Source organism: Suncus etruscus, chromosome 18 (genome assembly GCF_024139225.1).
Source record: "Suncus etruscus isolate mSunEtr1 chromosome 18, mSunEtr1.pri.cur, whole genome shotgun sequence".
NCBI classification, from domain to species: Eukaryota; Metazoa; Chordata; class Mammalia; order Eulipotyphla; family Soricidae; genus Suncus; species Suncus etruscus.
The window spans coordinates 5691204-5704378 of NC_064865.1; the positions used below are offsets into that span (position 1 = coordinate 5691204).

The 13175-nt window shown below is 38.7% G+C and overlaps 1 protein-coding gene across 1 annotated transcript; it reads left to right on the forward strand.

The window, feature by feature from the left end:
- Positions 1-7665: 7665 nt before the first annotated feature.
- ENPP4 (ectonucleotide pyrophosphatase/phosphodiesterase 4) lies at positions 7666-12609 on the forward strand. Its single transcript, XM_049765510.1, has 3 exons — positions 7666-8519; positions 9362-9532; positions 12078-12609. The coding sequence occupies exons 1-3, from the start codon at positions 7685-7687 to the stop codon at positions 12437-12439; spliced, it is 1368 nt and encodes a 455-aa protein (XP_049621467.1). The 5' UTR covers positions 7666-7684; the 3' UTR covers positions 12440-12609.
- The last annotated feature ends 566 nt before the right edge of the window (positions 12610-13175 follow it).

Consider the following 13175-nt stretch of genomic DNA (forward strand, 5'->3'; position numbering starts at 1 on the left):
TTGGAGTCATTTTTATCACTCAGTGGTATTGTTGGGACCTGAATTCTGAACAAGGAGGGACGCCATTTTGTAAAAACCATATGGCAGGCTTCTTCTTAGGTTCTGAGCAGGGAGATACACCATTTTGCAAGGATCACATGGTATGAGCCACATGCTGGGGCTTCACAAGCCTATTTCCATAGACCCTGTCCCAAGCTACCTGGCCATACCAGGTAGCCTTTCAGGAAAGGTCAAGGAAGCAGTAGGAAGGTACCCCTAGATAAGAGCCAATAATTTTAAGGATCATTAGAAAGCTGGAACCTTCCTATATCCCTTCCCTATATAATCTTCCTCATGACCTTGGGCAGAGTTCATCTCCTTGGTGGGGGAATAGCCCTGGCTGACCAGGCTGGGGGGACTTGTTGGCAGACGGATTAAAGTATTAAACTTTATTCTAGTTGTGTGGTCTCATCCTTCTACTCTGGAACCATACTGTATAATGAAAAATATTTTATATGTTTCTTGTTTCTTCTATTAGTATGCTCCTTTACCATGAAAAAGCCTAAAATCAACCATATTAATTGTTGAATGGTGTTGAGTTGCTCTTTCAACAAGTCTTGAACTCTATCTCTAAACACCCAGTTCCACAAGATCATAATATCTTTATTATTTAAATCCACCTGAAACAAAATTTCAGTTGTGGCTAAAACGGTAAATATTTATAGGGAAACAGAAATTTGATGCCAAAAAAGATACTTATGAATGTGTTTGTCCTCATATTCTTGACCAAATCACTTAACCGAAAAGGAGATTAGATTGCATAGGATTCACTGATCTCACTCAGTCTTGAGGGGTTGGGTGGATAGGGGAAGAAAAGGCATTAATAGTGTATGGAGCCTACTCTCCTGATCACCATCCGCCAGCTATTTCCTTTACACATCTAATGTTTATTTAATTTAATTTTATTAAAGCATTCTACTACAGTTATTTTTTTTTGTTTTTTTGTTTTTTGGTTTTTTGGTTTTTGGGCCACACCCGGCGTTGCTCAGGGGTTACTCCTGGCTATCTGCTCAGAAATAGCTCCTGGCAGGCACGGGGGACCATATGGGACACCGGGATTTGAACCAACCACCTTTGGTTCTGCATTGGCTGCTTGCAAGGCAAACGCCACTGTGCTATCTCTCCGGGCCCCAGTTATTTGTTTTTAAGTTCAGTAAATTATATTTTTTTCCCTTAAAGGATAAGAGTAAAAATATATAGTAAAGGTGTGATAGTGGCAATCGCCGTTGTTTGTATGGGTCCAGAAAAATATGGGGAAAACGGAAAAAAATCCTTGGCCTGATACAAAAAAGCCTCACCCCTGAAGTTTATTGGCATAAGACCGACTCTGGGTTCCAGGCATACCAGTTGTCCAAATTGACCAGTATACTGGGAACACTGAAACTGTACAGGGCTTATAAGTACACACTAACAGAAGAAAGTCACCAGTTACAAAATATCATTGCAGTTGCTTCTAGACTAGGATCTTGGTGATGGGTATATTTAATTTTGTGGGTCAACCTCAGACCTAGACTTTCTTTTCTAACATTCAGAGAATAGATTGATGATTCACTACTGCAGATTGGCAGATCAAAAGCTGTCATGCCTTGACATAAGGCACCTCCATTTAAGAGGAATTCAGCAGGCCCACTAGATGCAATCCTTAGATTTTACAAGAGCGATGGCTAGAATCACCCATGGGTTTACTCAAAAAGCCCACTGAGAGCTTTTACCCTGCATGGAGAGTTGAGGAATTCCTGAAGAGGTATTTCTGAAATAAATGTCTTGGTAATACATTACATTTCCCTTCATTTATTTGGCTTTAATATTATTTCTCCCTTGTAAATTTATAGGCCAAAATAGGGCCTCTTGGGCCCAGAGAAATAGCACAGAGGTGTTTGCCTTGCAAGCAGCCAATCCAGGACCAAAGGTGGTTGGTTCGAATCCCGGTGTCCCATAGGGTCCCCCGTGCCTGCCAGGAGCTATTTCTGAGCAGACAGCCAGGAGTAACCCCTGAGCACCACCAGGTGTGCCCCCCCAAAAAAGAAAGAAAGAAAGAAGGAAAGAAGAAAGAAAGAAAGAAAGAAAGAAAGAAAGAAAGAAAGAAAGAAAGAAAGAAAGAAAGAAAGAAAGAAAGAAAGAAAGAAAGAAAGAAAGAAGAAAGAGAGAGAGAAAGAGAGAGAGAAGAAAGAAAGAAAGAAAGAAAGAAAGAAAGAAAGAAAGAAAGAAAGAAAGAAAGAAAGAAAGAAAGAAAGAAAGAAAGAAAGAAAGAAAGAAAGAAAGAAAGAAAGAAAGAAAGAAAGAAAAAGAAATAGGGCCTCTTTTAAATCCCTATCCCCAGAGAAATTTCCACACCAAATAATTAAGACAAGTTTAGTCTCTGTCAGCCTATTTACATCTAAAAGTCAAGTCAAGACATAGCATCTTAAAGATAATGTCTTCTCTCCTTGTCTTTGAACACCATGACTTTAACTCAGGGACTTTCCCTGTCACTTTGACTACCTGCTAACAAACAGGTTTAGCCAGTGTAAAATTAGGCTATTGAATTTACCAAGTATAATTCTGTACCCCTTTCATATAAGTTTTATCTCTTTCTATGACCAGACCATAGGAAGTTGGTCTCTAGCTTCTCCCTAGATAACTATTCCCTTAGGTTGAGGATATTTGTTATTAGGAAACCAGGCTTCTTGCTAATCCCTTAATTTACATCAGTAATGACACCTAGGGCCAGGAACTACATTGATATGTAAGAAATTAATCTTCCTTTAATCCTCTGGCTCCTAACTGAACTCTATTCTAGTCTAAGAATACAAACCACCTAAAGTCATGTGTATTTGTTTTAAGATCAAACAATGTACATTGATAGTTCTTGTACTTTGCAAAGAAACAAATGTGGGCATTCCTTTCATAATATGACTGCCCTTTTAACCTTTATGTACTCCCAGCCTGGAGACTAAACTTGTCTCACTTCTGTGCAAGAAGACGCGGATCCCCATATAAAATACTTGTGTGTGGTTATCATTTATTTCATATTTCGCTGCCCATACAACTCACTCTCCCTGAAGTGGATTCATTGAAATCCCAATGGTGATGTAGGCCAGAAAATGCCTGCAGCAAAAAAAAAAAAAAAAAAAAAATCCTAACAGAATGCTTAACATCTGCGAATACTAATTATGACTCATATTCTTTTTAATTTGATTGCACATTTTTGAGCACTTTCCGGAAATACAATAGCAACAGGAAAGAAAATATCCCGTTGGAGCCTGCACTTTACCAGGGACAACAATGCATCCGGAGCACCCGAAGTTCCATTACATTCAGTAATGAGTGAATGCCTGGTTTTGTTTTCATCACTACAGAAACAAAGAGAAAAGAAGACAGTATACTCTTTGTCCTATGGCCTGGACAAGCCAAAATGTCAACAAATCAATCTATTTCTGTTTGGTAACTTCTCATCTATTTCTGTTTGGTAACTTCTCTTCCTGCTAGCAAAGTTAGGAGTTTCATTAGAATGCTTGTTTCCAGCTAAAGGCAGGAAAAAAATCCATAAAATCATCTGTCAAAAGAAGCTCCAGTTGTTACTCATTCCTATCTCTCCAGTGTAAGTGGGTTTTGCGTTTCTTAAAACCTTATTCATTGGTGCCTGGGACTTAGTTTCCCTGTGCAGGTTTCACTTTTCCAGTAAGACCTACTAGAGACTGTCTCTGGCAAAACCAAGGTCTTTTGTTTGGTTTGGGTTTTTTTTTTTTTTGTTTGTTTGTTTGTTTTGGTTTGGTTTTTGAGCCACACCCGGTGACGCTCAGGGGTTACTCCTGGCTATGCACTCAGAAATCGCTCCTAGGGGCTGGGCGGTGGCGCTAGAGGTAAGGTGCCTGCCTTGCCTGCACTAACCTTGGACGAACCGTGGTTTGATCCCCCGGTGTCCCATATGGTCCCCCAAGCCAGGAGCAACTTCTGAGCACATAGCCAGGAGTAACCCCTGAGTGTCACCGGGTGTGGCCCAAAAAACAAAAAACAAACAAACAAAAAAAAGAAATCGCTCCTGGCTTGGGGGATCATATGGGATGCTGGCGGTCCATCCTAGGTTAGTGTGTGCCAGGCAGATGCCCTACCGCTTGTGCCACTGCTCCAGCCTCTCCCAGGATCTTTGTCTTTTCTTCCAGAAAAACTTTTCCTATTCTGGGTTTCCCACATCTCACCTGGAGAAAAAGAAAAAAAATCACATTTCTCAAGTTGAGATGTGGGAGATCCAGAACAGGAATGGATGTTGGTCTATTCTATGTTCAAGTAGGTTTTATAGGATTTTTCAGTTTGCTCTTTTTTTTTTTTTTTTTTTTTGGTTTTGGGCCCATACCTGGGGTTACTCCTGGCTCTGTATTCAGGAGTGTTCGTGCTCACAGTATAGTCCTCACTCTCAAGGGAACCAAATGGAGTGCCAAGGATTGAACCCAGTAGCACATGCAAGTCAAGCACCCTACTTGCTGTACTATCATTCTGGCCTCAGTCTTTCTTTTCTTATCTTTTCTTTCTTTCTTTCTTTCTTTCTTTCTTTCTTTCTTTCTTTCTTTCTTTCTTTCTTTCTTTCTTTCTTTCTTTCTTTCTTCCTTTCTTCTTTCTCCTTTTTCTTTCTTGCTTTCTTTCCTTTTTCTTCCTTTCTTTCTTTCCTTCTCTTTTCTTTTTCTTTCTTCTTTCTCCTTTCCTTTTCTTCCTTCTTTTTCTTCTTTCTTGCTTTTTCCTTTCTTTTTCTTCTTTTCTCTTTTTCTTTCCTTCCTTCCTTTCTTTCTTCCTTCTTTCTTCTTTTTTCCTTCTTCCTTCCTTCGTCTTTTCTTTATTTCTCTTTTCCTTCCTTCTCTTTCTTTCTTTCTTTCTTTCTTTCTTTCTTTCTTTCTTTCTTTCTTTCTTTCTTTCTTTCTTTCTTTCTTTCTTCTTTCTTTCTTTCTTGCTTACTTTCTCTCTTTTGTTTTTTGTTTGTTGTTTTCTGAGCCACATGCGATGATGCTCAGGGTTTCTCCTGGTTCTGTGCTCAGAAATTTCTCCTGGCTTGGGGGACCCTATGGGATGCCGGAGGATCGAACCCAGGTCCATCCTAGGTTAGCATGTGCAAGGCAGACGCCCTACCACTTACACCACCGCTCTGGCCTCCAAACCAACGCCATTCATCCCAATTTCCTGGAGCCTGTCTGGTCTACAGTGCTCTTTGGAGGCAGCTGAAGTCCATCATCTGCAATAAAAAAGAATCACAACTTTCCCAACTCACTCCCTTGCCTGACTGGGAGTTGGAAAAGTTGACCCTGCCCTCGAAGCTCCTGGCTGAGGAATTTAACCAATAGGAAAGCGTCTGACAGCCCACTCTCCCTCCACTAGCCAATAAAAAGCCGTCTTTCAAAGAACAAGGCTTCCCGCCTTCACCCGACTCCGCCCTCTCCGCCCTCCCGCGTCCCAGTCCCGCGGGCTCGGGCGGCTCCAGCCGGTTTTCGCCCCGCGGCTGCGCAAACCCGGAAAGCGCCGGAGCCGGGTGGTGGCGGCGCGCGGGTCGCCGGGAGGTCGGGGCAGGAAAGCGACGCTCGGGCGCTCGCCCGCCAGTGCGCAGGCGCGGAGGGAGTCGCGGCGTCGAGCGCTCCGGGAAGACGCGGCGGCGGCGGCAGCGGTGAGTGGGAGCGTCGGGCGCGCGCGCGGGCGACCCGAGGGCAAGCGACGCCGCCTGCTCGGACCCCCTCGGTCGGGGGCGGAGACGCGCGTCCCACCCGGTGCTGCCTGCGCGGGGTCGGAGCCCGGCAGCCCGGAGGGGCCGTTGCTAAGGGGGAGAAGCGACCGGAGGGCACGAGAGGCGAGGCAAGAGGAAAGGACTTTAAATAAACGATGATAAAATGCAATGCAATAAAATAAGGTCAACTAAACCAAAATGAAATAAAAGGAGATAATAGAATAGAATGAAATATAAAGATAAACTAGAATAGAATGAAGTAAAATAAAATAATAGAATAGAATAAAATAAATAGAATAGAAAAAAATAAAATAGAATACATAACATGAAATAAAATAAATAGAATAGAAAAATATAAAATAGAATAGAATAAAATAAATAAATAGAATAAAAGAAAAATATAAAATAGAATAAAATAAAATAAATAGAATAGAATAGAAAAATATAAAATAAAATTGAATAGAATAAAATAAAATAAATAGAATAGAATAGAAAAATATGAAATAAAATAGAATAGAATAGAATAAATAAAACAGAATAGAATAAAATAAAAATAAAATAAAATAGAACAGAATAGGATAAAATAGAATAGAATGGAATAGAATATATAATAGAATAGAATAGAATAAGAAATAAAATAAAATGGGGCTGGAGAGATAGCATGGAGGTAGGGCATTTGCCTTGCATGCAGAAGGTCTGTGGTTCGAATCCGGGCATCCCATGTGGTCCCCGGAGCCTGCCAGGAGCAATTTCTGAGCCTAGAGCCAGGAGTATACCCTGAATGCTGCCGGGTGTCCAAAACCAAAAATAAAATAAATAGAACAGAATATAATATAATAATATAATAAAAATAAGAAGATAAAATAAACAATAAAATAAAATAAAATAATAAAATAAAATAAAATAAAATAATAAAATAAAATAAAATAAAACAAAAAAAAGAAATTCCCATAACTGAAAAGTATTGTAAAAAAATAAAAATAAAAAAAAACCTTCTGCCAGTTAAAATAGTTACCATAAGTCTTTTTTTTTTGTTTTTTTTTTGTTTGTTTGTTTGTTTTTGAGCTACACCCGGCAGTGCTCAGGGGTTACTCCTGGCTGTCTGCTCAGAAATAGCTCCTGGCAGGCATGGGGGACCATATGGGACACCCGGATACCATAAGTCTTTGACAATCAAAAGGAAGTTTGTTTCAAAGCGAGGTGGTGATGAAATGCACTTTTTTTTTTTTTTTTTTAGCAGCTGCTGAGTCTCTTTTGAAAGTATGTGGCTGGCCATCAAGTTCTTAGTTTCTTACTCTCCGACTGTGGTGGTGAATGGAACTTTTTTTCAAACTTCTTTTTTCATGACTCCCCTTTTGGATATTAGCATGTGTCAACAAAAGCTGGCAATGAGGCAATACGGTAGACTTTCTACTAGTTTCTGTGGGCTAAGGAATTAGGATGAACTAGTTACTAAACTAGATTTTTTTTTTTTACTTTGAATTATTAACCTAATCTCCCTCCTCAGGAAACTCTAGAAGGTTGGCATTTATGCAAAAGAATTTCTTTGCAATTTTTTTGTGTTAAAGAATCATGTTTGTTTTTTCACCTGTTCTTATTAAATCTGTAGAAAAATACCTGTTGCTGCAGATAAGCAAGGCAGCCAGCCAGAATTACGTACCTTGTAGAGGGTATGAACTTCCTTTTCAGAGCATGAAGGACTTGGTGTAGGACATTTCTAAAGAGGAAATTATATAAGCAGAGTAAACTTCAGTGTTTTTATTTTAGCTTCATACTGTTAGCTTTAAATAAAGTACTTTAGTTTTTAAGTTGGTGTAGTTAAAACTGATATATAAAAAGGGTTTAAATGTTCATTTTCTTTTCCCAGTGGTGCCACTCCTGAAGCCTGATCCAAACCCAATAGCATTTCTACCTATGAATTATGTTTTTATGTTTTAGGAACCCTGACTGCTATCCCTCAACATGTTCATTATGAAGTCGTTGATTTTCCTTTTATTGTCTGGACTTGCAATTGGTGATCGAGGTAATTCCTCCTACAGTTTGCTGCCCAAGTTACTGCTGGTGTCCTTTGATGGCTTCAGAGCTGACTATTTGCAGAACTATGAATTTCCCCATCTCCAGAATTTTATCAAAGAAGGTGTCTTGATAGAGCAGGTTAAGAATGTTTTTATCACAAAAACATTCCCAAACCACTACAGTATTGTGACAGGCTTGTATGAAGAAAGCCACGGCATTGTGGCTAACTCCATGTTTGATACAGCCACAAAGAAATATTTTTCCGACTTTAATGATAAGGATCCTTTCTGGTGGAATGAAGCGGTACCTATTTGGGTGACCAATGAGCTTCAGGAAAACAGATCTAGTGCTGCTGCTATGTGGCCTGGTTCTGACGTAGCCATTCACAATACTACACCTTCCTATTTTATGAAATATAACTCTTCAGTGTCATTTGAGGAGAGACTCAATAATATTACCATGTGGCTGAACAATTCAAGTCCTCCGGTCACCTTTGCAACCCTCTATTGGGAAGAACCAGATGCAAGTGGCCACAGATACGGGCCTGAAGATAAAGAAAATATGAGCAGAGTGTTAAAGGAAGTCGATGACCTTATTGGTGATTTGGTTCATAGACTCAAGGTGGTAGGATTATGGGAAAATCTTAATGTGATCATCACAAGTGATCATGGGATGACCCAATGTTCTGAAGAAAGAGTGATAAATTTGGACCTCTGCATCAATCACTCAGACTACACTGTCATAGATTTAACCCCAGTTGCTGCAATACTTCCCAAAATAAGTAAGTAAACATAATGAGAGGGTATTTGAGTGGGCCAAATGAGGAGGAAGTATTTTATAAAAGAATGGAGCTCTGACTTTTGTAGCTTAGAACCCTATCACTCTTAGACTTAGCACAGAATAGGGTTATATATTATTTTTTCATCTTAATGGGAAAAGGAAAAATCTTGGGGTTTTGTGTGAGATGCATCTTTCTCCTATTGATATTTAATTAATAATATGTAGTTTGATGTTTACTTAGTAAACTTTGTAAAATTATCCCAAAAGCTAATTAGAAAACGAAATGTTTGAATGCTTGAAAAAAGGTGACTACATGTTTATCTACATGTGTTTAGCATTACGTGTATGTACCAGTTACTAACAGTGTCATAATTATTGCTCTGGGTTTTAATGTCAAGGGTATAATTATTCATATATATATATATATATATATATATATATATAAAGAATATTTAATTTTTTTAACTTTATTTATCTATTGATTGATTGTTTTCTGGGCCACACCCGGCAGTGCTCAGGGGTTACTCGTGACTCTGCACTCAGAAATAACCCCTGCCAGGCTGGGGACCCTATTGGATGCTGGAAATCAACTGAACCAGGTCCCTCCCAGGTTGGCCACATGCAAGGCAAACGCCCTACCGCTGTGCTATCTCTCTGACCCCAGAATATTTAAATTTTATTAAATTATTTTCAAAAATAAAATCACAGTTCTAGTGATATAATTGTTTAGGATGCTAAATATTCTAGTTAGAAGTATGTTTAAAAAAAAAGAAGTATGTTTTTCTTTTTACCTTTTCCTTGAGCTGTTTCATTTTTTTCCTTTGCTTTTCCTTTTTCTTCTAGATAGAACAGAAGTTTATAACAAACTGAAAACTTGTAATCATCACATGAAGGTTTATCTCAAAGAAGACATTCCTCCCAAATTCCATTACCAACATAATGATCGAATTCAGCCCATAATTTTGATTGCCGATGAAGGTTGGACAATTGTGCTTAATAATTCATTAGTAAAATGTAAGTATTTAGGATATTTCTGTTGCATGTTAGGGAAAATTTGAATGCTGTAAGCTGGTTTTATTAGCAGGGTAGTTTGATTGACAAATGGTCACACAAAATATTTAATACAGTTTTTAACTGTATAATTCTCAGGTCCATCCTATTCTGTTTTCATTTAGCAGCAATTACAGTAACCACAGTTTAACTATTTCATCCATTTGTATCAGCATTTCTAGCAGCATCTAACTCTGCATTTTGCAAAGACAACAAACAGCACAATTAATGTAGTGGATATTTATGCCCCTACTAGGTTTATGTTATTCATGAGCTTGAGCTCTTGCTGGTGTACTTGGACTTGTTTCAAGCTCTGTGCTCAGGGATCTCCCCTAGCATTATTCAGGGGGACTATATGTGGTAGTGGGGATCAAACCCACATGACTGCATACTGGGCCTCCACTATCTCTAGCCTCTGGCCGTAGATCTGAATGAGAGTGAAGGTGCAGTTCTACTTTCTTTTTTAGAACTTAAATTGTTAGTAACTTTTTCAAGTTTGGTTCTTATTTTTGAAGGTGTGAGAAAAGTAAAGAAACAGTAAAAGTGGGAGGAGTTTGCTAGTGCAGACTGCTTCTATATTTTTTTTTTTTTGTGGTTTTTGGGTCACACCCGGCAGTGCTCAGGGGTTACTCCTGGCTCCATGCTCAGAAATTGCTCCTAGCAGGCACGGGGGACCATATGGGACGCTGGGATTTGAACCGATGACCTCTTGCATGAAAGACAAACGCCTTACCTCCATGCTATCTCTCCAGCCCCGCTTCTATATTTTATGATTTCTTCAAGTATGCTAAGTCTTTCCTGAAAGCCACCCAAATGAACAAGTAAACAAAGTTGATGTATCAGAATTTTTCCTAAAATGTACAGGTCTTTCTGAAGCAGATGCTTATTTAGCTATATGTTATATTGAATTTGAGTATTTTTTCTCCCCCTTTTCTATTCTGACCTAATAGCTTATACCACTAGTCAGAAAACTTTTTCTGTAAAAGGCCACATAATAAGTACGTTAGGCTTTGTGAACCAGAAAACTTCTGTCACCACTACTTTTATGGTGGGAAAGTAACCATAAACCTTTGTAAACAAACCGTTATGGGAGGTTTAAATTACACTGTTCATAAAAATAGTTGGAGATCTGAGTGCTGGAGAAAATTGGGTAGGTTGCTTTCACACCACCCACCTAGGTTCTAGTCTCATTATCTCTTATGGTTTCCCCGAGCAAACAGGAGTAATTCCTGAGTGCAGTCAGGAGTAACCTCTGAGCTATAGCCAGATATGACTCAAAACAAAAACAATCATGGCAAGTGAAAGGTTGAATGGCTAGTCATATGCAGATTTCTGAATTCCAGCAATTCAGATGCATCAGGCAAAGATAAAATTAAGGGCTATTGGAATCTGTATATAATTCCTATTTATATTATCTATGTTTTATTAAGAATTTGGAAACTAAAGACAGATGTAGGAAATAGAATCAAACCTATTCACAATCACTCAATATAAAGACACCGAAACTTCCTTGTAGGAGTTTTCCTTGTAGATTATTTTTTCCTGCTGCACTGTTTGCATATTCTTACTGTGTTGAAACCTGTACAGGTTTATATTCTACTTTTTTTTTTTTTTTTTTTTTTTTTGGTTTTTTTGGGCCACACCCTGTGACGCTCAGGGGTTACTCCTGGCTATGCGCTCAGAAGTTGCTCCTGGCTTCTTGGGGGACCATATGGGACGCCGGGGGATCGAACCGCGGTCCATCCTAGGCTAGCGCAGGCAAGGCACGCACCTTACCTCCAGCGCCACCGCCCGGCCCCTATATTCTACTTTTTAAAACACTGTCATATGCCTATTTTTATAATATCTTTATACAAAAAGCAATAAAATAATATTTATTATTCTCACTCATTCTCTTGCAATTTGTATGAAAGTGAACTTAATATGCAGCTAATGAAAACTAAAAGGCATATTTAAAGAATAAAAAAGTATAATTAAAAGTTGAGAATGTGATATTGAAGTTTTCTCAGGATCCATCACAGTTTCCTTTGAGTTAGATTTCACTCAAATTGCAAGTTGAGTCATTTATTTAGATTTCATATTCAATACAAGAATTCTTTCTGACATTCTTAATTATGTGGTACTCCAGTGTTACGGTGTTTCATTAACTGTCATTAAATGAGAAATAAGTTCTATTGTTGTTTATTACAGGAGTGATTTAGTAGACTTCACTTCTACCCCATTCACTTGTTTTCCTCTTATCTACTCCTTAGAGAAGAACAGTTTTGGAGATAAATACATCAGGTTGAGAACTAGTGTTAAATCCTGTAGTTATGAAGTACTGGGAAGGAGTGTATGTAAATAGGAATATGGCTGAGTTGAAGAAATAGACATTTTTAGTTTAGACTCTGTTTACCCCAGCTAATTAGAATGTTAATAGATCAAGGCAACATTGGAAAGAAGTTAGTATGTTTGCACTAGAAGAAAATTATTAGGAGAGACTAATGTGGTTTTGTTCTTTTTTTATCAGTAGGTGACCATGGTTATGATAATTCGTTGCCCAGTATGCATCCATTTCTAGCAGCTCACGGTCCTGCATTTCACAAAGGCTACAAACAGAGCACAATTAATGTTGTGGATATTTATCCAATGATGTGTCACATCTTGAGATTGAAACCACATCCCAACAATGGAACTTTTAGTCATACCAAGTGTTTATTGACTGATCAGTGGTGCATTAGTCTACCAGAAGCCATTGGTATTGTTGCTGGTGCACTCTTGATCTTAACCACTCTAACGTGCCTTATAATTGTCATGCAAAATAGACTGTCTGCACCTCAACCATTTTCCCGACTCCAGCTACAAGAAGACGATGATCCTTTAATTGAGTAATGTGTTGGGATTTATATCAAATTTCTTTGGTTAGTCACAAAGCCGATGTTATACCCTGAAAATGTGCCATAACTATTCACAATATGCTTTGAAGAAGGGACTAAGATTTTAGACCAAGCGTTCTAAAGTTATTGTCTTCTTTTTCTTTATTTTTGATGCTTTTTTTTTTTTCTTTTTTTTTGGTTTTTGGGCCACACCCGGTGACGCTCAGGGGTTACTCCTGGCTATGCGCTCAGAAGTCGCTCCTGGCTTGGGGGACCATATGGGACGCCGGGGGATCGAACCGCGGTCCGTCTCCTAGGCTAGCGCAGGTAAGGCAGGCACCTTACCTCGAGCGCCACCGCCCGGCCCCTATTTTTGATGCATTAAACTAATGCATACCCTCATTGTATGAAAATTGCTAATAATGTACTTATTTAACACCAAGCCTTTCTCTCAGAAGTTTTTTTGAGAAAAATAATGCATATGCACTTTGTTTGTTTGTTTTTTTTTTTTGCAATGAAGGTCTGCTATATATTTTGAGGAAAATATACCAACTTTTCATAAGCATGCTTTTCTAATTTTATATTTGTAAATGAAACAACAGCAATCCTTATGCAATTAGTGGAATTCGTGTATCAGGGAAAGAAAGGTTTCTGATATTTTTATATGTACCTTTAATAGAATTTTTATCTCCAACCCAGGGATAGGCATTTTTCTGTAATAGTTAATAAAATTTGTTAACTAGTCAGAAAAG

Coding starts and splice junctions, on each gene's coding strand:
- ENPP4 (XM_049765510.1), top strand. CDS start 7,685: ATGTTCATTATGAAGTCGTTGATTTTCCTTTTATTGTCTGGACTTGCA. Junction 8,520..9,361: donor TGCAATACTTCCCAAAATAA/GTAAGTAAACAT, acceptor TTTTTCTTCTAG/ATAGAACAGAAGTTTATAAC. Junction 9,533..12,077: donor TAATAATTCATTAGTAAAAT/GTAAGTATTTAG, acceptor TTTTTTTATCAG/TAGGTGACCATGGTTATGAT.